The sequence below is a fragment of the Phaseolus vulgaris genome, chromosome 11 (genome assembly GCF_000499845.2).
Source record: "Phaseolus vulgaris cultivar G19833 chromosome 11, P. vulgaris v2.0, whole genome shotgun sequence".
In the NCBI taxonomy this organism is placed as follows: Eukaryota; Viridiplantae; Streptophyta; class Magnoliopsida; order Fabales; family Fabaceae; genus Phaseolus; species Phaseolus vulgaris.
Window position 1 is genome coordinate 40,009,679 of NC_023749.2, and position 25,556 is coordinate 40,035,234.

A 25,556-nucleotide genomic window follows, 5' to 3' on the forward strand; every position below is an offset into this window, starting at 1 on the left:
CCCCCTGACCTCCACCTGGTCGCCAGCGAAACCATACAAACACCCTCCACAGGGCCTCAGCTGGTCAAGGGGTAGTTCCAACTGTGTGAAAGTCGGCCAGAACATCACGTCTGCCGAGCTTCCTTGGTCCACCAGAACCCTGTGGACCTTCCTTCCCGCCGTAATCAGCGTTATGACTATGGGGTCGTTGTCATGAGGCACAACGTCCCGAAGATCTTGCTTTGTGAACGTAATGTCCACATCCGGCGAGTGGTCCTCAAACATATCCACCGTCATCACAGACCTCGCATACTTCTTCCTCTGTGACGCGGTGCATCCGCCTCCTGAGAAACCCCCTGCAATGGTGTGGATTTCTTCGTGGGTAGGCATCTCGTGCTGCTGAGCCTCACCACCTGCTGGTTGGGAGCTCGACGCGCCCCCCGTCCTTCTATCCACCAAGTAGTCGTTGAGGAACCCGCTCTTAACCAGATCGTCGAGCTGGTACCCTAAAGCCAAGCATGAGTCCACGGTGTGGCCAAAGCCCTGGTGGAACTCGCACCAGGCGTCCGGCTTTGGTCCCAGCACCTTGTCGCCCACCTTCTCGGGGGCCTTCAACCTAGCTGATATATTGGGAATGGCGATCAGGTCCGCCAGTCCCATGACAAACTTGTGTTTTGGCGGGCGATTGTACTCCCGGCGTCCTGGTTGAGAGCGCCCTGGGCCCCTGCCCTTGTTCTTCCTCGGATCATAAGAAGGCGTGGGAGAAGAGTGTTCCTTCCCACAAGGTTGCTCAACAAGACAAGCCTTTTGAAAACGTCTTGGAAAATTTGCTTCTTGTTGAACAACCAAGCCTAGTCTTTTGTAAAGGAACACTTGCATGCATTGCCACAAGTGATGAACTCATGAGTCTACCTCCTCAAGTAGAAAAACTTTTAAGTGAATTTGAAGATATATTCTCTAATGAAGGACCTATTGGACTCCCTCCCATTCGAGGTATAGAACATCAAATTGACTTCATTCCGGGGGCAAGCCTACCAAATAGGCCCGCTTATAGAACAAACCCCGAGGAAACCAAGGAGATAGAGTCACAAGTTCAAGACTTGTTGGAGAAAGGTTGGGTTCAAAAGAACCTAAGCCCTTGTGATGGCATTTTCATGAAGTTCTTCTTGAATCAAAGTAGAGCAAAGGGGCGGAAGCAATGGATGAGGTGAGCAAGATCCTCCTAAGAGTGGTGTTGATCTTGTAGGTGCATGATAAGTATGGGTATTGGGTGGTTCGGCCAGCCCAAGGGAAAAGATGAAGGAATTGAAGTTTAGAGCCTAGGATTCTAGGGAGAAGCAAAGTTTGGCACAAAATGGCAGCATAACTTTACTCACAATAAACTTGGAAATACAAAGAGAAGGCCTCCCTATTTATAAGCTAGATGGTCGTGATTCTTAAGCTAATACCTAATGAAATGTAAACCAAATGAAATGCAAATCATAGGCACATGTGCTATGACCGGTCACACATAGCAAGCTTCTAGAATGTTTAACTCAAATGTGCTTTCTACACTACTCTATCTACTAAGTACCCCTATTGGGCCTTTATGCAACATATACAAGGCTTTCTCTCTTCCATCCGTGGCTTCATCTACTTGTGCTTGAACATGCTTAGCCATTGACCTTGTGAGAGGACCTAGACGGTCTAGTTCCACATCTAGACGCTCCATTGGTAGCCTCCCTTCTTCACGTCCTAGATGCTCATTCCTTGGAGCTAGACGTTCCCCTTGGTCTAGACGCTCTTCATGGTTTGGGCTTTGGCTTCCTTGGCTAGATGTGCTTGCCCCTCCTCCATCACCTTGTGTTGTACCTGTCTTGTTGGTGCCCAAAAAAGATGGAAAATGGCACATGTGTTGTGATTGTAGAGCAATCAACAACATCACCATCAAGTATAGGCATCCAATCCCAAGGCTTGCTAACATGCTTGATGAACTACATGGGTCACCATATTCTCTAAAATTGACCTTAAAAGTGGGTATCACCAAATTAGAATCAAAGACGGTGATGAATGGAAAACCGCTTTTAAGACCAAGTTTGGATTATATGAGTGGTTGGTGATGCCCTTTGGGTTCACTAATGCCCCTAGTACATTCATGAGGCTCATGAATCATACCTTGAGAGATTGTATAGGTAAATATGTTGTAGTTTATTTTGATGATATCTTAGTGTATAGCAAGACCCTAGAAGACCATCTAAGTCACCTTAGGGAAGTTCTTCTAGTGCTTAGGAAAAATAGTCTTTTTGCCAATAGGGATAAGTGCACCTTTTGTGTAGATAGTGTAGTTTTCTTAGGTTTCATAGTTAACTAAAGGGGGGTGCATGTTGACCCCGAGAAAATCAAAGCCATCCGAGAGTGGCGCACTCCACAAAATGTAAGTGATGTAAGGAGTTTTCATGGGTTAGCTAGCTTCTATAGAAGGTTTGTGCCTAACTTTTCAAGCCTAGCTTCTCCTTTGAATGAACTTGTAAAAAAAGATGTTGCATTTTGTTGGAATGATAAGCATGAGCAAGCCTTCCAAAGGCTAAAAGCTCAACTCACCAATGCACCAATTCTATCTCTTCCAAATTTTTCCAAAACTTTTGAGATAGAATGTGATGCATCGGGAGTAGGCATAGGTGTGGTATTGTTGCAAGGTGGACACCCCATTGCCTATTTTAGTGAAAAACTCCATGGTGCCACCCTCAACTATCCCACCTATGACAAAGAGCTCTATGCTCTTGTGCGAGCCCTAAAGACTTGGGAACACTACCTTGTGTCCAAAGAATTTGTCATCCATAGTGATCACGAGTCTTTAAAATATTTAAAGGGCCAACACAAGCTCAACAAGAGACATGCTAAATGGATGGAGTTTCTTGAACAATTTCCTTATGTAATCAAATACAAGAAAGGAAGCACCAATATAGTAGCCGATGCTCTTTCAAGACGGCATACACTCTTTTCAAAATTGGGTGCCCAAATTCATGGATATGATCACATAAGAGAGCTTTACCAAGAGGATCAAGAACTTTCATCCATCTATGCCCAATGTCAACATAGGGCGCAAGGAGGTTACTATGTGACCGAGGGGTATCTTTTTAAAGAAGGAAAACATTGCATTCCCCAAGGCACACATAGGAAACTCCTTGTCAAGGAATCACATGAAGGAAGACTCCTGGGCCATTTTGGAGTTGATAAGACTCTAGACATTTTGAAAGAAAAAATTTGTTGGCCACACATGAGAAAAGATGTCCAAAGACATTGTTCTAGATGCATATCATGTTTAAAAGCAAAGTCTAGAACAATGCCTCATGGACTCTACACTCCCTTGCCGATTGCAAATGCTCCTTGGGAAGACATTAGCATGGACTTCATTTTAAGGCTCCCTAGGACTGCAAGAGGCCATGATTCTATCTTTGTGGTAGTGGACCGTTTTATCAAAATGTCCCATTTTATTCCTTGTCACAAGGTAGATGATGCTCAAAATATTTCTAGACTCTTCTTTAGAGAAGTGGTGAGACTTCATGGTCTACCTAGAAGTATAGTATCCGATAGAGATCCCAATTTCATAAGCCACTTTTGGAAAACTCTTTGGGGCAAACTTGGAACAAGACTACAATTTTCAACTTCTTGTCATCCTCAAACGGATGGCCAAACCGAAGTAGTAAATAGATCTCTTGGGATGAGTATCTTCCCCACATTGAGTTTGCTTACTGATCCTGCCTGTTGACCAGGACGCAAGAGCCTTGCCTCGTCAAATCTGGATCGACTTTGCGCCGTGTTAGCTTCCGTCCTTCGCCTTGATTCACCTCAAGAACCTGCAAAAGACAGAACGGCGCCGTTGCGGCCGATCACGCTCCGACGCCCAAGTCAGCGACTGAACCACCAAAATACTAAGAGAAAACTAAGAACTTCAGGAACCGTGCAAAATTCTCTCTCAGCGTACTTAAGTTCTCGCAAGCGTAAAAGAAGTATTCTAAAACGCGCGTACCTCAGAAGTTCGTTAGGATTCCTTATATACCTGTGCATTTTCTCTCTCCTGACAGTGACACATCTAGACATGTGGCTCGTATCCAGCTGTACACGTGTCACCATCTGGAGCATCCTTGACTTGGGCGTCACCTTTTACTCTTCAGGCTTTCGGCTAAGTTACTTATGCAGGAAACAACTTAGCGCATAACTGCCTTGGAGCGTGATCTCTTCTGCGTGGCGAGTACGGGTGTCTTCATACACACCTTCCCTGTGGTCTCGCCGGCCGCCATCATGATCTACTTCACTTGCTTCATCGTACATGCCCAGGTAAGCTGTTCCTCGACCTCAACCTCCGGCTAGTTAGGGAATGACCATCTGACGACTTCATCCTCTGTTTCGAAAGATTGGAACAAGCTTCCCTGAGCCTTCGGCGATGTCCTCCTTTCGGCGATCTCTGATCACTTGGTCGTCTGGGTTCGCATCCGGCGACTTCATCACAAACCTGGTGACCGCCAGTTTAGGTATGCTAGAGACCGGAGTACGCCAACTTAATGACTGGCGACTACACGACCCCCCCAACTTCCTTCCCTTCTGCCAGCCAGGTGTCCCGTTCGACATGCCTATACTATTGCTTGCTGCCACGTCATCACTTCCGACTACCCGGGCGGTACACTTACAATCGAGTAGTCCACAAGACTACTAATGCTTCTCGTTTTGAAGTAGTATATGGATTTAATCCTGTCACACCTATGGATTTGTTACCTCTTCCTAATCCACAAGAATTTGCGCACAAGGAAGGAGTAATCAATGCCGATTTTGTGAAGAAAATGCATGAGAAGATTAAAATCCAAATAAAACAACAAAATGAAAAGTATACCAAATACAACAATAAAGGGAAGAAAGAAATAATTTTTGAGGAAGGACACTTAGTTTGGCTTCACTTTCGCAAAGACCGATTTCCAACTCAAAGGAAGTCCAAACTAAGTCCCCGAGGTGATGGACCCTTTCAAATCCTCAAGAGAGTCAACAACAATGCATACAAATTGGACCTACCTCTTGAATATGGAGTACATGATACTTTTAATGTAATTGATCTTTCTCCATTTGTAGGTACCAATGACGATGAGGACGAACTGGATTTGAGGACAAATCCTTTCCAAGGGGGAGGGGATGATGGAGGAGGGCCAAGCTCACCACACTATGGAAGACAAGATCCAAGTCTAGACCGTTTAGAGCCATGTGGGGAGCGTCTAGACCCAAGTATGAAGCGTCTAGCACAATATGAGGGGCGACTACAAAAGGAGAGTCTAGGAGGAAGCCTAGACCGTCTAGGACCTATCACTAGGTCCATGGCCAAGCATCTCCACGCACATTTGGGGCAAGCAACGGATGGAAGGGAAAGGAACTTGTACATGCTCCATGAAGGCCCATTAGGGGTGGCTTAGTAGTTAGTGTAGTGTTGGAAAGCATAAACTTGTATCCTTTTTATTTAACCTAGTTAGCTCACGTTTTCTAGAAGATTCTCCACTAGGAACGGCCATGTGCTCCATGTGCCATGTGCCTCCACATTTCCATTTCATTTAGCTAGCATTTCATCTTATATTAGCTTAACATTTATGGCCTCCTTAGCTTATAAAAGGAGAAGCCTATCACTTGTATTTGCAAGATTAAATTGAGTAATGTTATGCTGCCCATTTTGTGCCATACTTGCTCCATTCCTAGTTTTTAGGTTTTAATCTTCCTTCACCATCTATCAAAGGGCTGGCCGAACCTCCCTTCTTCCATACTCTTCATGCACCTTTAAGGTCACCACAACTCCTAGGAGGACCTTGCCCATTTCATACATAAGCTTCCGCACCATATTACCAAACATCCAAGAAGAGCTCCTTGAGAATGCCATCACTTCAGGTAGCCAAATGCCTCGTCATCTAATTAGTGACGCGCTTGGTTGAAAAGCGAGTGGCGCGAAGCTACCATGCGTTGGATTATGATTGAACGCCTCTAAGTCAGAATCCGGGCTAGAAGCAATGCGTGTGCCCGCCGTTTGTTTGCCGACCAGCAGTAGGGGGCCTTGGCCCCCCAGACACACGTGTCGTTGGTGACCCTCGTAAGGTGAATCAGCCTTGCGAGACGCCTTGAAGCGCAATTCCCATCGAGCGGCGGGTAGAATCCTTTGCAGACGACTTAAATACGCGACGAGGTATTGTAAGTGGCAAAGTGGCCTTGCTGCCACGATCCACTGAGATTCAGCCCTTGTCGCTTTGATTCGTCCCTCCCCTTCAACCACTCAAACAAATATCTTGTCCCTAATTTTATCATCACATTTTACAAAATCTAAGCAAGTACTTGGAAATCGCCAGAGGTTTTGCTTAATAGTGATGTGTAGTCCTGACTATACGTGAAAGTGTTTCATCACACGTGATGGGAATGTACCGCATTCCATTCAAAATAGAATGAAAAATTGATATTGGTTGGGTTTGGACTTAGCTAAGTTTAGTGTGTTGGCTAGTTTTTGTGACTTGGTGGTGTGTGGGTTGAAAAACGAAAGTCATGGTTTTTGTACCACCCTGGTAGTCAGAAGTGATGACGTGGCATCGAGCTATTATATAGGCGTGTTGAACGGGACACCTGGCTGGCAGAAGGGAAGGAAGTCGGGAGGCTCGTGTAGTCGCCAGTTATTAAGTTGGCGTGCCCTGATCTCTAGCATGCCTAAACCGGCGGTCACCGAGTTTGAGATGAAGTCGCCAGATGCGAACCCAGACGACCCAGTGGTTAGAGATCGCCGAAACAAGGACATCGCCGAAGATGGAGGCAGATAGTCATTTCCTAGCTAGCCAGAGGATGAGGACGGGAGACAGCTTACTTGAACATACACGGTGAAGCAAGTAAAGTAGATCATGAAGGCGGCTGGCGAGACCACAGGGAAGGTGTGTACGAAGGCACCTGAACTCGCCACCCAGAAGAGATCACGCTCCAAGGCAACTATGCACTGAGTTGTGTCATGCATAAGTAACTTAGCCAAAAACCTGAAGAGTAAGAAGTGGCGCCCAAGTCAAGGATGCTCCAGATGGTGACACGTGTACAGCTGGATGCGAGCCACGTGTCCAGAAGTGTAACTGTCTGGAGAGAGAAAGTGCGCAGGTATATAAAGAGATTCTAACGAACTTCTGAGCTACGCACGTTTAGATTGCTTCTTTACGCTTGCGAGTTTTGAGTACGCGGAGAGAGAATTTTGCACGGTTGCTTAGAGTTCTTGAGCTTTCTCTTAGTATTTGGTGGTTCAGTCGCTGACTTGGGCGTCGGAGCGTGATCGGCCGCAGCGGCGCCGTTCTGTCTTTTGCAGGTTTTTGAGGTGGATCACAGTGAAGGACGGAGGCTAATACGGCGCAGAAGTCGATCCAGGTTTGACGAGGCAAGGCTCTTGCGTCCCGGTCAACAGGCAGGATCAGTTTTGCAAAACTGGCTGGACTCAATACTCACAAATGCCTCCAAATCGATGTGGGAGAAGTTTTGGAGCAAAAGGAATTGATCTTTACATGGTTGGTGCATGGCCAAGTTCCATGATTTTGGTGTTTTAGCTTGATTTTGTGACTTGGTGGTGTGTGGCGTGAAAAACGAAAATCTTGGTTTTGGAAAACTGGCTGGACTCAATCCTCACAAATGACTCCAAAGTGATGTAGGAAAAGTTTGGGAGCAAAAGGAATTGATCTTGACATGGTTGGTGCATAGCCAAGTTCATGATTTTGGTGTTTTGGCTAGATTTTATGACTTGGTGGTGTGTGGGGTGAAAAACGAAAATCTTGGTTTTGGAAAACTGGCTGGACTCAAAACTCACAAATGCCTCCAAAGTGATGTGGGAGAAGTTTGGAAACAAGAAGAATTGATCTTGACATGGTTGGTGCATGGCCAAGTTCCATGATTTTGGTGTTTTGCTTGATTTTGTGACTTAGTGGTGTGTGGGGTGAAAAACAAAAATCTTGGTTTTGGAAAACTGGATGGACTGAATCCTCACAAATTCCTCCAAAGTGATGTGGGAGAAGTTTGGGAGCAAGAGGAATTGATCTTGACATGGTTGGTGCATGGCCAAGTTCCATGATTTTGGTGTTTTGCTTGATTTGTGACTTGGTGGTGTGTGGGGTGAAAAATGAAAATCAAGGTTTTGGAAAACTGGCTGGACTCAATCCTCACAAATGCCTCCAAAGTGATGTGGGAAAAGTTTGGGAGCAAAAGGATTTGATCTTGACAAGGTTGGTGCATAGCCAAGTTCATGATTTTGGTGTTTTGGCTTGATTTTGTGGCTAGGTGGTGTATGAGGTGAAAAATGAAAATCTTGGTTTTGGAAAACTGGCTGGACTCAATCCTCACAAATGCCTCCAACGTGATGTGGGAAAATTTTGGGAGCAAAAGGAATTGATTTTGACATGGTTGGTGCATAGCCAAGTTCATGATTTTGGTGTTTTGGCTTGATTTTGTGACTTGGTGGTGTGTGGGGTGAAAAATGAAAATCTTGGTTTTGGAAAACTGGCTGGATTCAATCCTCACAAATGCCTCCCAAGTGATGTGGGAGAAGTTTGGGAGCAAAAGGAATTGATCTTGACATGGTTGGTGCATGGCCAAGTTCCATGATTTTGGTGGTTTGCTTGAGTTTGTTACTTGGTGGTGTGTGGGGTGAAAAACGAAAATCATGGTTTTGGAAAACTGGCTGGACTCAATCCTCACAAATGCCTCCAAAGTGATGTGGGAAAAGTTTGGGAGCAAAAGGAATTGATCTTGACATGGTTGGTGCATAGCCAAATTCATGATTTTGGTGTTTTGGCTTGCTTTTGTGGCTAAGTGGTGTATGGGGTGAAAGATGAAAATCTTGGTTTTGGAGAACTGGCTCGACTCAATCCTCACAAATGCCACCAAAGTGATGTGGGAAAATTTTGGGAGCAAAAGGAATTGATTTTGACATGGTTAGTGGATGGCCAAGTTCCATGATTTTGGTGTTTTGGCTTGATTTTGTGACTTGGTGGTCTGTGGGGGTAAAAAACGAAAATCTTGCTTTGGAAAAATGGCTGGACTCAATCCTCACAAATGCCTCCAAAGTGATGTGGGAAAAGTTTGGGAGCAAAAGGAATTGATCTTGACATGGTTGGTGCATAGCCAATTTCATGATTTTGGTGTTTTAGCTTGATTTTGTGACTTGGTGGTGTATGGGGTGAAAACTGAAAATCTTGGTTTTGGAAAACTGGCTGGATTCAATCCTCACAAAGGCCTCCAAAGTGATGTGTGAGAAGTTTGGGAGCAAAAGGAATTGATTTTGATATGGTTGGTGCATGGCCAAGTTCCATGATTTTGGTGTTTTGGCTTGATTTTGTGACTTGGTGGTGTGTGGAGTGAAAAACGAAAATCTTGGTTTGGAAAAATGGCTGGACTCAATCCTCACAAATGCCTCCAAAGTGATGTGGGAAAAGTTTGGGAGCAAAAGGAATTGATCTTGACATGGTTGGTGCATAGCCAATTTCATGATTTTGGTGTTTTGGCTTGATTTTGTGACTTGGTGGTGTGTGGGGTGAAAAATGAAAATCTTGGTTTTGGAAAACTGGCTGGATTCAATCCTCACAAAGGCCTCCAAAATGATGTGTGAGAAGTTTGGGAGCAAAAGGAATTCATTTTGATATGGTTGGTGCATGGCCAAGTTCCATGATTTTGGTGTTTTGGCTTGATTTTGTGACTTGGTGATGTGTGGGGTGAAAAACGAAAATCTTGGTTTGGAAAAATGGCTGGACGCAATCCTCAAAAATGCCTCCAAACTGATGTGGGAAAAGTTTGGGAGCAAAAGGAATTGATCTTGACATAGTTGGTGGATAGCCAAGTTCATGATTTTGGTGTTTTGGCTTGATTTTGTGACTTGGTGGTGTGTGGGGTGAAAAACGAAAATCATGGTTTTCGAAAACTGGGTGGAATCAATCCTCACAAATGCCTCCAAAGTGATGTGGGAGAAGTTTGGGAGCAAAAGGAATTGATTTTGATATGGTTGGTGCATGGCCAAGTTCCATGATTTTGGTGTTTTGGCTTGATTTTGTGACTTAGTGGTGTGTGGAATTGAAAAACGAAAATCTTGGTTTTGGAAAACTTGCTGGACTCAATCCTCACAAATTCCTCCAAAGTGATGTGGGAAAAGTTTGGGAGCAAAAGGAATTGATATTGATATGGTTGGTGCATGGCCAAGTTCCATGATTTTGGTGTTTTGGCTTGATTTTGTGACATGGTGGTGTGTGGGGTGAAAAACGAAAATCATGTTTTTGGAAAACTGGGTGGAATCAATCCTCACAAATGCCTACAAAGTGATGTGGGAGAAGTTTGGGAGCAAAAGGAATTGATTTTGATATGGTTGATGCATGGCCAAGTTCCATGATTTTGGTGTTTTGGCTTGATTTTGTGACTTAGTGGTGTGTGGGATTGAAAAACGAAAATCTTGGTTTTGGAAAACTTGCTGGACTCAATCCTCACAAATGCCTCCAAAGTGATGTGGGAAAAGTTTGGGAGCAAAAGGAATTGATTTTGATATGGTTGGTGCATGGCCAACTTCCATGATTTTGGTGTTTTGGCTTGATTTTGTGACTTGGTGGTGTGTGGGGTGCAAAACGAAAATCTTGCTTTGGAAAAATGGCTGGACTCAATCCTCACAAATGCCTCCAAACTGATGTGGGAAAAGTTTGGGAGCAAAAGGAATTGATCTTGACATAGTTGGTGGATAGCCAAGTTCGTGATTTTGGTGTTTTGGCTTGATTATGTGACTTGGTGGTGTGTGGGGTGAAAAACGAAAATCATGGTTTTGGAAAACTGGGTGAAATCAATCCTCAGAAATGCCTCCAAAGTGATGTGGGAGAAGTTTGGGAGCAAAAGGAATTGATTTTGATATGGTTGGTGCATGGCCAAGTTCCATGATTTTGGTCTTTTGGCTTGATTTTGTGAGTTAGTGGTGTGTGGGGTGAAAAACGAAAATCTTGGTTTTGGAAAACTTGCTGGACTCAATCCTCACAAATGCCTCCAAAGTGATGTGGGAAAAGTTTGGGAGCAAAAGGAATTGATCTTGACATAGTTGGTGCATAGCGAAGTTCATGATTTTGGTGTTTTGGCTTGATTTTGTGACTTGGTGGTGTGTGGGGTGAAAAACGAAAATCATGGTTTTGGAAAACTGGCTGGAATCAATCCTCACAAATGCTTCCAAAGTGATGTGGGAGAAGTTTGGGAGCAAAAGGAATTGATTTTGATATGGTTGGTGCGTGGCCAAGTTCCATGATTTCGGTGTTTTGGCTTGATTTTGTGACTTAGTGGTGTGTGGGGTGAAAAACGAAAATGTTGGTTTTGGAAAACTGGCTGGACTCAATCGTCGCAAATGCCTCCAAAGTGATGTGGGAAAAGTTTGGGAGCAGAAGGAATTGATCTTGACGTAGTTGGTGCATAGCCAAGTTCATGATTTTGGTGTTTTGGCTTGATTTTGTGACTTGGTGGTGTGTGGGGTGAAAACCGAAAATCATGGTTTTGTAAAACTGGCTGGAATCAATCCTCACAAATGCCTCCATAGTGATGTGGGAGAAGTTTGGGAGCAAAAGGAATTGATCTTGACATGGTTGGTGATGGAGGAGGGCCAAGCACAACCTCGCATGAAAGGCTATACTCCAAGTCAAGAGCGTCTAGACCCAAGCCAAGCATCTAAGACCAAGCTAGGAGCGTATAATACCAAGCTAGGAGTGTCTAAAATCAAGCTAGGAGCGTCTAAGACCAAACTAGGAGCGTCTAAGATCGACCTAGGAGCGTCTAAGATCAAGCTTGGAGCGTCTAAGACAAGAAGACTTTGATCAAGCTATGAATGGGAGAATCACATATTGGTACATGTTCCGTGAAGGCCCATCAAGTGTAGCCTAGTTTTAATTGGGGTGTAAATAGCATAGCCATGTGGACAAATGTTTATTTTTTTGCACATTAGAATTAAGGAGGAGTTAACCTTGATTAGCTAAAGGTTTCTAGAAGCTTTCACTAATCAAGTTCGGCCATGTGCACCCATATGCCATGTGCCTCCATGTGCCACTTCATTACATTTCATTTGGGTTACTTTTGTGTAGCATTTAGGTCATCAAATCTTGTCCTCTTTAGCCTATAAAAAGAGGAGCCTACACCTTGTATTATCAAGATTAAATTGAGTAATGTTATGCTTCCCATTTAGTGCCATACTTTGCTCCTTGCCTAGCTTCTAGGTTTTAATCTTCATTTCACCACCTTCAAAGGGGATGGCCGAACCTCCCCATTTCCACACTCTTCATGCACCTTCAAGGTCACCACACCTCTTAGGAGGACCTTGTTCATCTCTTCCATTAAGCTTTCGCACCATCTTCCACAAACATCCAAGAAGAGCTCATAGGAAATCCATCATTTGGTATCATGAGCTCATCTTGCTTCCATATTGTCTTGTTGTTTTAATTTTCGTTTTGAATTGGTGTGCTGTTTGAAATTTCCAATCTGTGCATCTTGTTCAATTGTTCTTGAGCAATCTTTGTGCAATTTTTTGGTAGGATTCCATAGAGTTTGTGTTGCTGTTTTATTTTAGGTATTTGAGTCCTTATTGCAATTTTATTTGTGCATTTTGTATTCATTTCAGTCTTTTAATTTCTGAATCTATATGTGTTTTGTCTAGTCATGTTCTTCCAAAATGTCATCAAATCATAGTAGTACTTTGTTTGGCTTATTTGTTTCTTGTTTTTGGTATAAATGCTTGATCTAAATCTGCTGTGTTTTTATCCTTTGGTGCTTTTTATTTTTAGCTTGAGTTCATATTTGTGTTTAGTTCTACACAAATTCCGTGAACGGCGCGAGGGCGTTGAGGTCTTTTAAACGTTGCTGGTGCCTCCGATCGCCGAAAGACGATGAGGACTTTTAACTTTAACTGATGCCGCCAATCGTCGAAAAGCGATGGGGACTTAAAAACTTTTTAGAAAGCATGCAACATAACTTCAAACTCGCGTTAAATCACATTCGAGTGACAAGGTCTTTTTTTCAAAACTTTCGTAACAACAACAAGCATGCAATCTAAAACACTTTAAACTTCGAAAACTCTTCTTTATTGGGTGGCCTCATTAAAAACCCTCCTTAGGGAAAAGAGAGTGCCCCCTTCAAACTGTTTTAACAGAAAGCTTGTAAAACTCTTCGTGTTTGTTTTTACTTACAAAGCTTTTAACTGTAATATAACTTGAGATGCGTGGCGTTCCAAGTGCGAGGAATTGCCCCTCCTTCCAATGTTTCTAAGCGGTAGGCGCCGTTCCCGACCACCTCGGTTATCCTGAACGGTCCCGTCCACTTAGGCGACAACTTGTTCTCCATCTCGTACTGGTGGGCCTTCCTCATCACCAGGTCGCCTTCTTTAAACTTCCTTGGCATCACCTTCGAGTTATACCTTCGTTCAATCCTTCTCTTCACTGCCTCAGCCTTTACTCTCGCCTCCTCCCTGACCTCATCCAGCAAATCCAAATTCAGCCTTCTTTCCTCGTTCGAGTCTTCCGCTACAAAGTTCTGGAATCTCGGCGAGCTCTCCTGGATTTCTACTGGAATCATTGCGTCGCATCCATAGACCAAGCTAAACGGGGTCTCATGGGTTCCTGACTGCTCGGTGGTGTGGTACGCCCAAACTATACGGGGTACCTCCTCAGCCCACGATCCCTTGGCTTTCTCTAGTCTTCTTCTCTTCAAGCCTCTTAGCAATACCCGATTGGCTGACTCTACTTGGCCATTTGTCTGAGGGTGGTCGACGGATGCAAACACTTGTTGAATTCCCACCTCTTCGCACAGCTTCTTCAACAGGTGACTTGCAAATTGAGTCCCGTTGTCTGACACCAGGCGCTTAGGCACACCAAACCGGCACACGATGTTCTTCCATACAAAACTCTCGATCTTGTGCGTGGTGATTTGGGCCACTGGTTCTGCTTCGATCGACTTGGTGAAATATTCAATCGCCACCACCAAGTACTTCATCTGCCTGATCGCCAATGGGAAAGGTCCCAGAATGTCGATCCCCCACGTATGAAACGGCCAAGGGCTGTAAATCGATTTCAACTCTTCGGGAGGCGCTTTGTGCCAATCGGCGTGCTGCTGACATTGCTTGCAACACTGTGCATACTTTTTGCAATCCTCCCTCATTGTTGGCCAGTAGTACCCTGCACGGAGGGTTCTCGCGGCCAGAGCTCGACCCCCGACGTGACTTCCGCATATCCCTTCGTGGAGCTCGGCCATGATTCTTGTACATTTCTCTCCGTGCACACATTCCAGGAGTGGGTGTGTGAACCCAAACCTATACAACTCGCCATCAATCATTGTGAACTTGCTAGAATTCTTCTTTATCTTCCTAGCCTCTGTCGGATCCAGCGGGAGAAAGCCATCTGCCAGGCATCGCTGGTACTGTGTTATCCACGTGTCTGGCTCAAGCGTAGCGCAGACCTGCGTCATGTTCACCCTCTCTCCCCGACATGCTCTTATTCTCGGCGATCTCAAGGTCTCCTGAGTCAAAGACCTGTGACTCCTCGTCGCTTTCTCCGTCGACCTGCTTATTTGAAAAACCAGGTGATCTGCTACAAATGCTCTAGGCGTCTTCAGAGTTTCTTGGATCGCAGTCCTCTGCCTACCCCCCTTGCCCGAACTGGCGAGCTTAGCTAGCAAGTCAGCTCAGGCATTCTGCTCTCTGGGCACATGTACCACTTCGAAGGAGACAAAGGAACTCTTTAACTCCTGCACATACTCTAGGTAAGCCGCCATTTGTGGATCCTTGGCCTGGAACTCGCCTGTTACTTGTCCCGTGACCAACAACGAGTCACTCTTAGCCATGAGCACCCTAGCTCCCATCTCCTTGGCCAGCAAGATTCCGGCGATCAGCGCCTCATATTCTGCTTGATTGTTGTTGGCTTTGAAGGCAAACCTCAGGGACTGCTCAATCAGCATGCCGTTGGGCCCTTCCAAGATGACTCCAGCACCGCTACCCTGCTGGTTCGACGATCCGTCCACCGAGATTACCCAACGGAAATCATCCCCCTCAACTCGCGCTGCTTCTGACGAGAGCTCGACAACGAAATCAGCGAAAATCTGCCCCTTGATCGGACCTCGGGGCTCATACTTGATATCGAACTCCGACAGCTCCACCGCCCACTTCACCATCCTCCCAGCTACATCAGGCTTCTTCAGAACCTTCTGGATGGGCAAGTCGGTCATCACCAGTATTGTAAAACTGTGAAAATAGTGGCGCAACCTCCTGTTTTTTTTCAGATTTACAGAATCCCCTGTTTTGCATAACTTTGTGCTGGATGTTTTGTTTAGGAAAATTATTTTCCCACATAAGAAAATTCTGATCCTCTGGATTTTGCAAGATTGAGGTGTTAGGGAAAAGACAAAAAAAAAATAGTTCAAAAAAATCAATAGAAAAACAGTGTGCAATCCTGACGCTACAACTGGCGTAACTGAACACTGATTTTAGAAAATTTATTAAAAAAAATGGTGCGTGTGTTTGGATATAAATTTTCAGAAGCAAATTCTAAAAGGCCAGCTCAGCTTAAATCAGTGAAAATCACGCTCTCTAGACCACAACAATTATTTCAGTGGTGCTGTTTTTTATTTTGAAATCAAATCTAGTGCTACTCTTTAGGTTCCATTTTGTGTGCCATCTTTTCTTGACTACCTTTTATTTGTTTGTCTATTTTCTTTGGAACTCTTTCTAGTTGTCACATTTTGATATGAGTTGAATTGAACATAGACACCTTAAAAGTCTTGAAAACAACATTATAGGAGAAGGATAACAACAATTTACAGATCAAAGAGTGCTTAAAACAAAGGAAACGAAATTAAGATCACAAAACAACAAGCTGAAAACAGAAATGGAATCAAGGAAGCTTAAGGAGTCATCAATGGAGTCATAGCCTTCCAAAATGATGATCCAAACTCATTAAGAGTGCTATTTCCTTGTTCACAACCATGGCACAAGATGTAAAACGCAATTGAATACAGGAAAACACAAGAACCGAACATAAATTGAAGAACAAGCTAAGAAACACAAAACCAAACGGTGAAAAGGATGAAGAACACTAAAACAAACCAAACTACCGATTGAAATTGCAAGAGATGAAAGAATGAACACTTATTGGATGAAGCTTGCTGGATTTGAGAATTTGGAACTGCATCACGCAACTTGGAGTCTAGTTCCAAGATAAGTGAAAGGTTGCCACCACTTGAAGCTCTCCATTGGCACACAAGATAAGGCAAAGGAAGAAGGAGACAACAAAACTCACAATTTCTCTCTAAACTTGAGTATAGTTTCTCTACTTGTAATTTCCAATTCTGAAATTTACAAAGGCAAACACCATATTTATAGCCTAAGAGGTGCTGAAATGAGAAGCTAAATCAAATTCAAATTCCCTCATAAATGACACTAAAATGGCGCCAACTAGAGCATGAGGAAGGTGTGACTTCCTTCCTAGTTTTGGCACCTCCTATATGACACCTACACCCCCCTAACTCTCTCTACTACATTCACACCTATTTATTTAATATCCGCACCCTACTCTATACAATAGAAATAAGAAGAGTCATCTTTTGATACTCTTGTCCCAAAGCTCTTGCCATGCTCCTAGTGATTCGTTGGGCTTGGGCCCCTTGTTGGGCTTGGGCTTCATGGGCTTGGGCGTCCTCTACTTGGTTTCTGATCCTGCCTGTTGACCAGAACGTTGGAACTTGCCTCGTGAAACTTGGATCGACGTGTGCACTGCTTCAACCTCCGTCCTCCGCCAAGATTCACCTTAAGAACCTGCAAAAGAACAGAGCGGCGCCGCTGCGGCCGATCGCACTCCAACGCCCAAGTCAGTGACCGAACCACCAAATACTAAGAGCAATAACACTTAAGAACTCTCAAGGAACCGTGCAATGTTCTCTCTCACAGTATGCTCAAGAACTCGCAAGCGTAAAGAGTATAATCTGAACGTGCGTACCTCAGAAGTTCGTTGGGGAACCCTTAAATACCTGGTTACATTCTCTCTCCTGGCAGTTACAGACCTGGACACGTGGCTCGCATCCAGTCGTACACGTGCCATCATCTGGAGCCTCCTTGACTTGGGCGCTGCTTCTGACTCTCTTTTTGGCTAAGTTACTTATGCATGGTACTGCCCAGTGCATAGCTAACTTGGGAGTGCAATCTCTACTGGAACTGGCGAGTTAGGGTGCCTTCGTATACCTTCCCTGTGGTCTCGCCGGCCGCCTTCATAATCTGCACCACCTTCATCTTTGGCGATGTGCTTGCTCTGGCGATCTCCAATCACTTGGTCGCCTGGGTTTACATCTGGCGACTTCATCTTTAACCCGGTGATCGCAGGTTCTGGTATGCTGGAGATCGGAACATGTCAACTTAATAACTGGCGACTTCACGAGCCCCCCGACTTCCTCCCCTTCTGCCAACCTGGCGCCTTGTCAACACGCCTATACTGTAGCTGGATGCCACATCATCACTTCCGACTGCCAGGGCGGTACACAAGCCCCCCAGTCTTAAGCGAAGACTTGTCTAGCGAAAAGACTAAAAGAGTCACGTCATCTACGTGGCACTGGCGCAGAATTCCAAGCGGTTGCACTTTCTTCTCCTCTGACGCTCCACCAAACATTCCCCATCGTTCGACACGTGGCTTCATCAACGGTTACCTTCAGTTAACGTTTGCGCTTCCCAAACCCATTTCGAAAAACCCTTAAACCCATTTTCGCTCCACTGTTCCATCACTTTTCTTCGTATCCTCAAACGCTCAAACTCTCTTCTGTAAAAAAGCTCTCAGCGTTCTTCAACATTCTGAATCACCAACATTCTTCATCGCCTTCCTGATTATAAAAAGGTACTTCCTTTCCTTCTTTTGCTGGTTTTTCCTGCATTTTAACCGATTCGCATCATCCTTTAACTGCCTGGTGCATACGTTGTGGGTTGTTTTTGCGATTTCTCCTTCTTCGTAACTTAGGGCTCTGTCAACGTCACAACGAACCTACGTTCATTCGTTTTTCACCTTTCTTCCATGATCGAGTCAGCCTCTGTGAACCCTAATCATTTTTCCTTTTCTTCTTCCTTTGCAGCTTCAACAATGACTCGCTCAAAGATCACCCCAAATCCTCCTCCTTCATCACGAAACCCTTCCTCACGAGCACACGACCCACCGCGAGCACGCGGCGCTTCGTCTTCTCAGGCTGAGAGGCCTGCACCTTCCCGCCCCAACCTGGCCCAGGCTACTCCGCCTGTCACCGGAGGAGCCTCCGTCCCCCCACCAGACTTCAAAAAACTATATCCCTGGGCCAACTCGACCCTGTTGGGGGAAACATCTTCTGTGAACACTGCTGGGGCAGTTCTGCGACTGACGAAGGGGGATGAACCTCACCAATCATTCCACAAGGAGCACGACGAGAAGATGACAGTGCTACCTTGCCCCCCTGGCCTGCCAGTTTGTGCTGACGACAAGGCAAACAACGGTGGACCCTTCTGCTTTGTCTACACAACCCTGTTCAAGAAGGTGAAACTCAGGTTTCCCTTCACCCGCTTTGAGAGGGAGCTTCTCACCGAGCTCAACATCGCCGCCGCCCAGCTTCATCCCAACAGTTGGGCGTTCGTGCGAGCGTTCCAAGTCATGTGCGACCACCTGGGGTTGCCAACATCGGTGGATGTCTTCTTATTTCTCTTCGAAGCCAAGCACCCAGGAGACCGCCTGTGGGTAAGCTTGAATGGGATTGCTGGGAGATCGATCCTCTCCATCTTCCAGCAATCCTATAAAGACTGGAAGGGCAAATTCGTCCAGGTGCGTCCCAATGATAAAGACGCTTCCTTGCTCGACGGTTTCCCCTTGTATTGGGTAAACAAGGGGAACAAAGAGTCCGAAAGCTGCTTCAGGAGACCCAGAAGCCCTGATAGCATGGGCGCTTTGGACAGAGATCTCTGTTTCTTCTGGAAGAGTGTGGCGGACGCCAACATCACCTTCCTCACCACCACACATATCTTCGAGGACCAACTCGAAATTCGAATAGGTTAGCACGTTTAAGTTCTTGTTCTAATACTTACTTCTGTTAACTGTTTCTGGGCGTCTTGTGCCTTGTGCGCAAGACTTTGGTTTTATTTTTCTGCACCCTTTATCTGCTTTGCTGCATATTGCCTTATGCATTTATTTTCTCTCTGAGCTAACCTATGCATTTTTGCTCTGTGCAGATAATATGTTGGGCCAGGGCAAGCTCGCTAAACTGAGGGCGCTCGCCCGAACCCACGGGCTGGCATCGGGTTCACAAACCGTGCCAAACTCGGTGGTGGAGATCGCCGTCGCACAGGGCCGACCGCCACCCAAGGGCCCCACACCTCCCGATGTCCAACCCGCCGCCCAACGTAAGAAGCTTGTCCTTAGGAAACCCAAGAGGAAAGCTCCCCAAATAGTCCACGAGGAGGAGGAGGAAAGCGACGAGGCAACTGAAGATGGCCTTGTCACAAAGAGGAAGAGGGTGGCACTTTCTTCTCCACCTGCCCCACCCCCTCTTCCAACATCAACATCGCCGTCTACGCCCGCTCCTCCTCCATCATTGCCACCTCCACCAGCTTCTGCTTCACCAGTCCAAGCCATTCCATTGGCATCCGCGCCACCTGCGGTTGAGGCCCCTGAGCCAAACTTCATGGAGGACCCCCCGAGCGCCTCCACACCTTGTGCAACAGTTGGAGGGGGTCCTCCTTCAAATGCCTCAGCCGCAAATGTTGCTCCAATGGGGGATGAAGTTGCGCATGACTCTCCAATCTTAATTACTGAGTCCCTGACGTCGCCACCTCGCCAAGAAGCACCTGCTGATCAACCTACTAAAGAAGGTGGCGGCGAGAGCCAACAACAGGCCCAACCGGCGCCTCCACATGCAGGTCTCTCCACCGAGGTTAAGAGGATGTGGGAGCCTTTCTCTGCTAAACTGAAGATGATGGCAGAAGACTTCCCCACCATTATCTCTAGAGCTGTGGAGAGCTTCACCAGGAAGCTCCAGGACGACCTCTTCAACCTTCGAACTGAGAATAGCGCTATGAGGGTTGAGGTGGAGAAGTTGTCCTTCAATCTGACACTCGCGGAGGTTGAACACTCCCGAGTAGAAGATGCGATGAGCACTGAGCTCTGGTTAGCGCGCAAGGAAGCTACCGACCTCCGCCATAAGGTACAACTCTTGGCTCAAGAAAAAATCGAGCTGGAGAGTAAGATCGTGCCTTATCGCGTCAAGGTGGCTGACTTGGAGGCTCTCATAAAAACTGACACCGCCAAGGTGAAGAAACTGGAGCAAAGGTCAGCTGATCGGGAGATCTTCCTGGGAAAGGTGGAAAAAGAAAGGGATGACACCATGGCGAAACTTGCTGAAGCCAATACAGAGAATGGAAAGATCGCTGCTGAACTGGGCCAAGTGCAAGCAGAGTCCAAGAAGGTTGCTGAAGACCTTCTCCAGGCTCAAGAAATCAACGAAAAACTCAAGAAGCAAGTTGACGAGCTGGAGCAGCAGAACAAGGGGCTGAAGGAACAAACTGAAGCACTCAAGAAACAGATTGAAGAGCTTAATCTGAGTTCTGCCCAAATTCTGGCCGCTGGATTCGAAGCTGCACGGGAACAGTTCGCATGCTTATTCCCTGATCTGGATCTCAGCATGGTGTCCCTCAACAACGAGGTGGTGGATGGGAAGGTGGTTCCCGCTGAAGACTGATCAATTTCCTCCATCTACCACCTTTATGCTTTCTCTTTGTATTTTGTAATGAACTTTTTCTTTTTTTCCTTTTTCTGTTTATGCACCCCGAACTGATATTTACTTAATGAATTTGCCTTTGTATTTCTTCCTGTAACTGCTTTGGCTGCTTTAACTTCCCTCATGCAATTTACTTCAGAGAAATGACTTAGTAATTACGTAGGCACGATCTTACTTGACTGTCTCGAACCATTTCAACTTCGAATAATAATCACTTTAACAACTTGTAACCTTAAGGTAATTAACCTCAGCGCAAAGTTACTCTTCAAGCAACGAACTTTAACTCCACTATTGGCTTAAAGCATTGCTTCACCCGATCTGCTTCATCAAAATAGGTTTTTAACTTTCTCGCCCCTGTTTGGACTTTTTCCGGTCGCCAAAGACTCTTGGCGATATCAGCTTCTTTCTGGCTTCATACCTTGGCCATTGTTCTTCATCTGGGGTAGAGGCGCCTTTCGGATCCTTCTCTACCCTCCTGAACTTCAGAACAAAAGACCGGGTGGCTAGCCGTTCTCTTCGAACCTACCTTAACCACCTTCCAAACTTCGTCCACCCTTAACACCATACCTGAACTCGTTCGAGACGAGAAGGATTTTACCTTGCCTGAACTCGCTCATCGGCGAGAAGGTCTTTTACTTGCCTCTACATTGCCCCGGGGGTTACATCTTCTCGCCCCCAGAAACACTGAGGACTTTTCACTGGTGCCTCTACATTGCCCCAGGGGTGACATCTTCTCGCCCCCAAAAACACTGAGGACTTTTCGCTCTTCCTCGCCTGCACTCGCTCGACGGCGAGGAGGTCTTTAACTCGCCTCAGGACGCGCGAGGGCGTTGAGGTCTTTTAGCTGGTGCCTCCGATCGCCGAAAGACGATGAGGACTTTAACTTTAACTTGTGCCTCCGATCGCTGAAAGACGATGAGGACTTAAAACTTTTAACTCGTGCCTCCGATCGCCGAAAGACGATGAGGACTTAAAACTTTTAACTGGTGCCTCCGATCGCCGAAAGACGATGAGGACTTAAAACTTTTAACTGGTGCCTCCGATCGCCGAAAGACGATGAGGACTTAAAACTCTTTAGAAAGCATGCAATATATCTTTAACTTGCCTTAAGCCACATACAAGTGACAAGGTCTTTCTTCAAAACTTTCTGAAAACAACAGGCACGCAATCTAAAACAACTTGTACTTTGAAAACTTCTCCTTATTGGGTGGCCTCATTAAAAACCCTCCTTAGGAAAAAAGAGTGCCCCCTTCAAATTGTTTTAACAGAGACATTGTAATATAACTTCGTGTTTGTCTTTACTTACAAGGCTTCTTAACTGTAATACAACTTCAGGTGCGTGGCGTTCCAAGTGCGAGGAATCGCCCCTCCTTCCAATGTCTCCAAGCGGTAGGCGCCGTTCCCGAGCGCCTCGGTTATTCTGAACGGCCCCGTCCACTTGGGCGACAGTTTATTCTCCATCTCGTACTGGTGGGCTTTCCTCATCACCAGGTCGCCTTCTCTAAAATGTCTTGGCATCACCTTCGAGTTGTATCTTCGTTCAATCCTTCTCTTCACCGCTTCAGCCTTCAATCTCGCCTCTTCCCTGACCTCATCCAGCAGATCCAGGTTCAGCCTTCTCTCCTCATTCGAGTCTTCCTCTACGAAGTTCTGGAATCTCGGCGAGTTCTCCTGGATCTCTACTGGAATCATTGCATCACACCCATAGACCAAGCTGAACGGGGTCTCGTGGGTTCCTGACTGTTCGGTGGTGTGGTACGCCCAGACTATGCGGGGTACCTCCTCAACCCAGCCTCCTTTGGCTTTCTCTAGCCTTCTCTTCAAACCTCTTAGCAACACCCGATTAGCTGACTCTACTTGGCCATTCGTCTGAGGGTGCTCGACGGATGCAAACACTTGTTGAATTCCCACCCCTTCGCACAGCTTCTTCAACAGGTGACTTGCAAACTGAGTCCCGTTGTCCGACACCAGGCGCTTGGGCACACCGAACCGGCACACAATGTTCTTCCATACGAAGCCTTCGATCTTGTGTGCGGTGATTTGGGCCACTGGTTCTGCTTCGATCCACTTGGTGAAATACTCAATCGCCACCACCAAGTACTTCATCTGTCTGATCGCCAGCGGGAATGGTCACAGGATGTCGATTCCCCAAGTATGAAACGGCCAAGGGCTGTAAATCGACTTCAACTCCTCGGGAGGCGCCTTATGCCAATCGGCATGCTGTTGGCATTGTTTGCAACACTGTGCATACCTCTTGCAATCTTCTCTCATCGTTGGCCAGTAGTAACCTCCACGGAGAGTCCTTGCGGCCAGAGCTCGACCCCCGACGTGGCTTCCGCATATCCCTTCGTGGAGCTCTGCCATAATCCTCGTGCATTTCTCGCCATGCACACATTCCAGGAGTGGGTGAGTGAACCCAAACCTGTATAACTCGCCATCAATCATTAACCAGATCGTCGAGCTGGTATCCTAAGGCCAAACACGAATCCACGGTATGGCCAAAGCCCTGGTGAAACTCACACCAGGCGTCTGGCTTTGGTCCAAGCACCTTGTCGCCCACCTTCTCTGGCGCTTTCAACCTGGCAGATATATTGGGAATGGCGATCAGGTCCGCCAATCCCATGACAAACTTGTGCTTAAGCGGGCGATTGTATTCCCGGCGTGCTGGTTGCGGGCGTCCTTGGCCCCTACCCTTGTTCTTCCTTGGATCATAAGGATGGCGAGTCCTCTGATCCCTTCTGGCCGCCGCTGTCTCCAGCACCCTTTGTGGCTGGATCCTCGTTTGGGCGCGTGGCCTAGCGGGAGCCATGCTTCCTCTCTTCTCGGCGACTTCACTCTCGTCGGCGATGTGGGCCACCGCAAGTCGCCTAACCTCAGCAAACGTGGCGGGGTGAGCCCTGATTAATGCCTCGCAGAATGGTCCCGGCAGCACGCCCTTCTTAAATGCATAGACCAGCATTTCTTCATCTTTGGCCGGCGATCTGACCATCTGCGCCCCAAAGCGATTCAAGTAGTCCCTGAGGGACTCTCCCTGATATTGCCTTATATCAAACAAATCGTAAGACACCCTGGGCGGTGCCTTATTCACGATGTACTGCTCGACGAAAATCTTTGAAAACTGTTGGAAGTTGGTAATGTGACCGGTAGGCAGGCTCACAAACCATTCCAGCTCCGTTCCCTGGAGTGTGCTCACGAACATCTTGCAGTATACGGCGTCTGATCCTCCTGACAGCATCATCTGCGTATGGAACGTGGTGAGATGAGCCTCAGGATCCTCCACGCCGGTAAAAACAGCCTTAACAGGTACCACACTCGCAGGAATAGGCGTGTCAGTAATCGCCTGAGCCAAAGGCATAGGAAAAACACGAGGCGGCGTCGACGGCGCGACCTTTTCAGCAATAGGACGCCCTTGCTGTTCCTGAAGAGCTTGACGCAGCTCCTCAGTCACTTTGCTAAGCTCATCATTCCTGGTCCGACAGGCGGCCAGGTCCTCATGCATTCTCGCCTGTTCTATGCGCGAGGCTTCCACAGTTGCCTGCAACGAGCGCATGATCTCTACCATCTGCGCCATGGTCATGGCGGCGGCGCCTTCAGCAGCAACGGGCGCAACTGGACTTGAACGGTTGCTCCTCATTTTTCTCATGAAACTTGACGAATCACAGAAAGTACTGAACAACACCTCCTTCAGCGACGATCGATTCAGCGATCAATCGGTCAAAACTTCGCGAAACTCCGCAAGAAAACTCAAGAACACAGCGAACCTCCACAGAAACCTGCGACTCCACCAGAAACCACCGCTTCTCCCACAACAAACCAAACGAGCCAAAGAACTCAAATCTCACCGAACAAATCTCGCGTAAACAGCAGAAAACTTCACTTCACCGAAAAACAACCCAAACGAACGGTGGAAAACGCGAAATCAACGAACAAATCTCAGACGAACAACGAACAATGGTTGCACCAGCACACAACCACGCAGAAAACTACGAAAACCTCCAAGAACTCACGCTGCGGATGGGAACAGGTTTTACACGGTCCCACGGTGGGCGCCTGATGATCCTGCCTGTTGACCAAAACGTTGGAACATGCACCTTCAAGATCAACACCACTCTTAGGAGGATCTTGCTCACGCACCTTCATAGCTTCCGCACCACTTTTTCTCACATGATTCAAGAAGACCTTCATGAAATGCCATCAATGGGGTTGGATTTTAGATTTAGCTTTCCTACATGCTATGCATTTATCGCAGAAGCTATGTACGAATTTGTGCATATGAGGCCAAAAGAAATGTTCATGCAATGTTTCTAAAGTCTTAGCTACCCCAAAATGTCCCATAAGTCCACCCTCATGAGCCTCTCTAACAAGAGATTGTCTTATGGATCCTTGGGGAACACTAAGTCTTTTTCCTTTAAAAAGAAAACCATTATGTAAGAAAAAGTCTTTGTGACCTCCCTTGGAACACTCTTGATAGATTAGAGAGAAATCTAGGTCATCATGATAAAGTTCCTTTATGTGATCAAATCCTAAATATTGAACATTCAAAACATTTAACAAGGTATATCTTCTTGAAAGAGCATCGACAACTACATTAATTTTACCTTGTTTATGTTTGATCACATAAGGAAATTGTTCAATAAACTCCACCCACTTAGCATGTCTCTTATTAAGCTTGCTTTGGCTTTTCAAATATTTAAGGGACTCATGATCACTATGGATCACAAATTCCTTTGGAAAAAGATAATGTTGCCAATTTTGCAAAGCTCGAACAAGAGCATAAAGTTCTTTATCATAAGTGGAGTAATTGA

General features: G+C 46.2%; 1 protein-coding gene across 1 annotated transcript; it reads left to right on the top strand.

Moving 5' to 3' along the window:
- Positions 1 to 881: 881 nt before the first annotated feature.
- LOC137807337 (uncharacterized) lies at positions 882 to 20,712 on the top strand. Its single transcript, XM_068607944.1, has 4 exons — positions 882 to 1,092; positions 5,080 to 5,229; positions 19,208 to 19,894; positions 20,609 to 20,712. The coding sequence occupies exons 1-4, from the start codon at positions 882 to 884 to the stop codon at positions 20,710 to 20,712; spliced, it is 1,152 nt and encodes a 383-aa protein (XP_068464045.1).
- The last annotated feature ends 4,844 nt before the right edge of the window (positions 20,713 to 25,556 follow it).